The sequence below is a fragment of the Orycteropus afer genome, unplaced genomic scaffold, assembly GCF_000298275.1.
Source record: "Orycteropus afer afer isolate SDZICR_OR568_19922 unplaced genomic scaffold, OryAfe1.0 scaffold01137, whole genome shotgun sequence".
Classification (NCBI taxonomy): Eukaryota; Metazoa; Chordata; class Mammalia; order Tubulidentata; family Orycteropodidae; genus Orycteropus; species Orycteropus afer.
Window position 1 is genome coordinate 166,812 of NW_006922724.1, and position 3,273 is coordinate 170,084.

Genomic DNA, 3,273 nt, shown 5'->3' on the forward strand with positions numbered 1-3,273 from the left:
ACCCAAATCACAATAAATTAAAAAAAAAAAAAGAAAAATGCTTGGGGCTAGGGGCAAGGATGGCTAGTTAGTTTAACATCAAGCAGAAGATGAACCCTTTGGGGTTTCATGAAATTTTCAACAACAAGGCACTAAATCTATAGGTAATATATAGAAATCAACTAGTTAAACATATTTTTAAAACACCCACAACATGTTTGCTAGGCTGTTGATCATTGCTTATAGCTAAATTACATTGCTCTTGTCTCTTTTCCCATAGTTTCATCAGCTACATGGAACCAAGAAATCAAACAAGTGTTTCAGAATTTATCCTCCTGGGGCTCTCAGAAGAGGAAGATGTGCAGCGCCTCCTATTTGGGGTTTTCCTGTTCATGTATCTGGTCACCTTCCTTGGAAATCTTCTCATCATCCTGGCCATTATCACTGACTCCCAGCTCCATACTCCCATGTACTTTTTCCTCTCTAACTTCTCTTTCTCAGACATCTGTTTCACCTCCACTACTGTACCAAAGATGCTGCTGAATATGAAGGCACAAAGCAAAGCCATCACTTATGAAGGCTGCCTCAGCCAGATGTATTTTTACATGGTTTTTGGACAATTAGACAACTTTCTCTTGACAGTGATGGCCTATGACCGATATGTGGCCATCTGTCACCCACTGCACTACAAGATCATCATGAACTCCAAGCTGTGTGGTCTCTTACTTTTGATATCCTGGTTCTTGAGTATTCTAGACTCTCTATTACATGGCTTAATGATTTTACAACTGTCTTTTTGTACAGAGTTAAAAATTCCCCACTTTTTCTGTGAACTCAATCAAGTAATCCAACTTGCTTGTTCTAACACCTTCCTCAATGAAATATTACTGTATTTTGCAAATGGACTTCTGGGTGTTATTCCACTCATTGGTATCATTTTGTCTTACTCCAAGATTGTATCTTCTATTTTGAAAATTTCATCAGCTGAGGGCAAGTATAAAGCATTTTCCACTTGTGGGTCTCACCTCTCAGTAGTTTTCCTGTTCTATGGTACATTTCTTGGGGTCTATCTTAGTTCTGCTGCTACCCAAAACTCCAGGGAAAGTGCAATAGCCTCAGTGATGTACACTGTGGTCACACCCATGCTGAACCCCTTTATCTACAGTCTTAGAAACAAGGACATAAAGCAGGCCCTGAAAAAACTCTTCAGCTGAGGAATATTCTCTACATAAGAGGATTTTTGTCTCAGGTTTAGAGAATTCATAATGAGTAACAGATCTCCAAAAACTGAAAACCTGAATTATGATACATACATCCATTCATGGAATGAGAGTCTGAAATTAGTTAATAGTTAGATTTTAATATCATAGATTGTAATTTTATGCATTAAATGTAACTGTTTCCTCTGTACTTTCATGTAAATTTTTTACCTCTGTCATTATCTTCTCTGACTTTATTGTAGAAAATAGATCCCACTGAATGAAACTTAGCAGTAAGATATTTAACACAGGATATTGGAAACTTAAAAATTATAGGAAGCACTGGAGGAAATAAAGTGTACTGCTATCCTGCCACATGAAAGCAATTGCTTCTCGCATTATCTGCTTTTGGAGAAATCACTTTTCATATCAAATGCTGTGCACAATTGTCAGAATTCGTGTTAATTCATTTCAAAAACTGATCGCATTTGCATTACTAGAAGTGTTTGGAGTCACCAACCTGATTAAATAATCCACATCCACTCACGAAGATCTAATTTTCTTCTGAACAGTCTAAAATATAAGTTCAGTTGAAATGTAATAGAAATTACAATGGCTGAGCCTGCAAATATTGATAGTGTTGCCAATATCTATGGATGCTAAAAAAAAAAAAAAAAAGAGGTTGATAGGCAAGAAAAATTTAAGAATTTCCTTTCTCACTACTTACAGTAATAGCCTCACTTACAGTTCACAGCCAATGTGGATATTCTGCCAATTGTCAACTATGACTCTTCCAACTAGGCATCCCAGAAATAAGGAAATAAAAACAGTATACATTGATAGACTTCGGGTGTCATTTGTGAGTGAAGGAAAGACTTGTGTCGAGTCAGTCCCGCCTCATAAAGACCCTTCCTTGGGTTTCCGAGGTGGTATCACTACGCAAGTAGATTGCCCAACCTTCCTTCCGAGGAGTGGTTGGTGGGTTTGAACCACCAGACTTCTGGTTAGCAGTCAAGTGCCTTAGGCACTATGCTACTAGACTAAAACTTCATTTACCACCTAACTAGAAGCCACCACTTTGACCATTTGTCTCCCTGTGGCATCCTGGGATCCCAAAGCAATGAAAAGAGAAAAAACTAGGGTATAACAAAAGTTGGTATGCTCTTTAAGGTGAATATATGTTAGGTGAAGCTATTCCTGAGTCTTCAAGCAAAGCACTTCCTGCCTCATCAGGCAAGTAAGGATGTATGGACCAGGCTAGCTCTTAAGTCTCTGTGTAGTTTTGAGAATCAAAATACTGTGATTTGTCAAAATCCACCCATTTATAGTTATTACTTTTCTCAAGGGCCTCTTTACAAATAATACTTTATATTTTATTTAAGACTTTGGAGAGTTTGTGAATTCACCTTAATTTGCAATTCATCAACCCATGCAATCAGACTATTTTTTAGTGGTTCCCACATCAGACCTGAAAATTTGAGAAAGAAATCATTTGATCATTTGATTCATGTGGTCCTGGAAGCTTCTTGTTTCTTTGATTTCCATGATCTGAGAACTTTAAATCCTCATTTTGTCATATACTTTCTGAAACTTCTCCAGTGCACTAAAAACTCCTTGAGTACTGATTCCCTAAAATATATTTTATCACATAAGTCATTCAGTCTTCTCATATCTTCCCTTCAGTAGTTTGTTCTTTTGGATTGACTTGAGATGATAAATTATGAAAGAGATTTTCCAGTGCTATCTATGGGCTAGGAGCTCTGGTAACTAGTGCCTAAGGCATTTGACTGCTAACCAAAAGGCTGACAATTCAAACCCACCAGCTACTCCTCAGAAGAAAGATTGGGCAATCTACTTCTGTAGTGATACTTCCTCGAAAACCCAAGGAGGGGTCACTCTGAGTTGGATCTGACTCAACAGCAGGGAGTTTGGCTTGGGTTTTTGGTATTTACGGGCTACCCATGGAAACAGCAGCATCATTGACCTCAAACCCAACAAGTTGAAATATCAATTGTCAAAGAGTCTACACACTTGGATTATTTTTTTAAAACAGAAATCACTGTAAGTATTTTGAGTGGAAAATATATAAGCATAT

At 37.5% G+C, this 3,273-nt stretch overlaps 1 protein-coding gene across 1 annotated transcript; it reads left to right on the plus strand.

Moving 5' to 3' along the window:
* The first annotated feature begins 227 nt into the window (after nucleotides 1–227).
* On the plus strand, nucleotides 228–1,193 carry LOC103212880 (olfactory receptor 7A17-like). The gene has a single exon (XM_007958807.2). It carries the CDS (start codon nucleotides 273–275, stop codon nucleotides 1,191–1,193), a length of 921 nt encoding a protein of 306 aa, XP_007956998.1. The 5' UTR covers nucleotides 228–272.
* The last annotated feature ends 2,080 nt before the right edge of the window (nucleotides 1,194–3,273 follow it).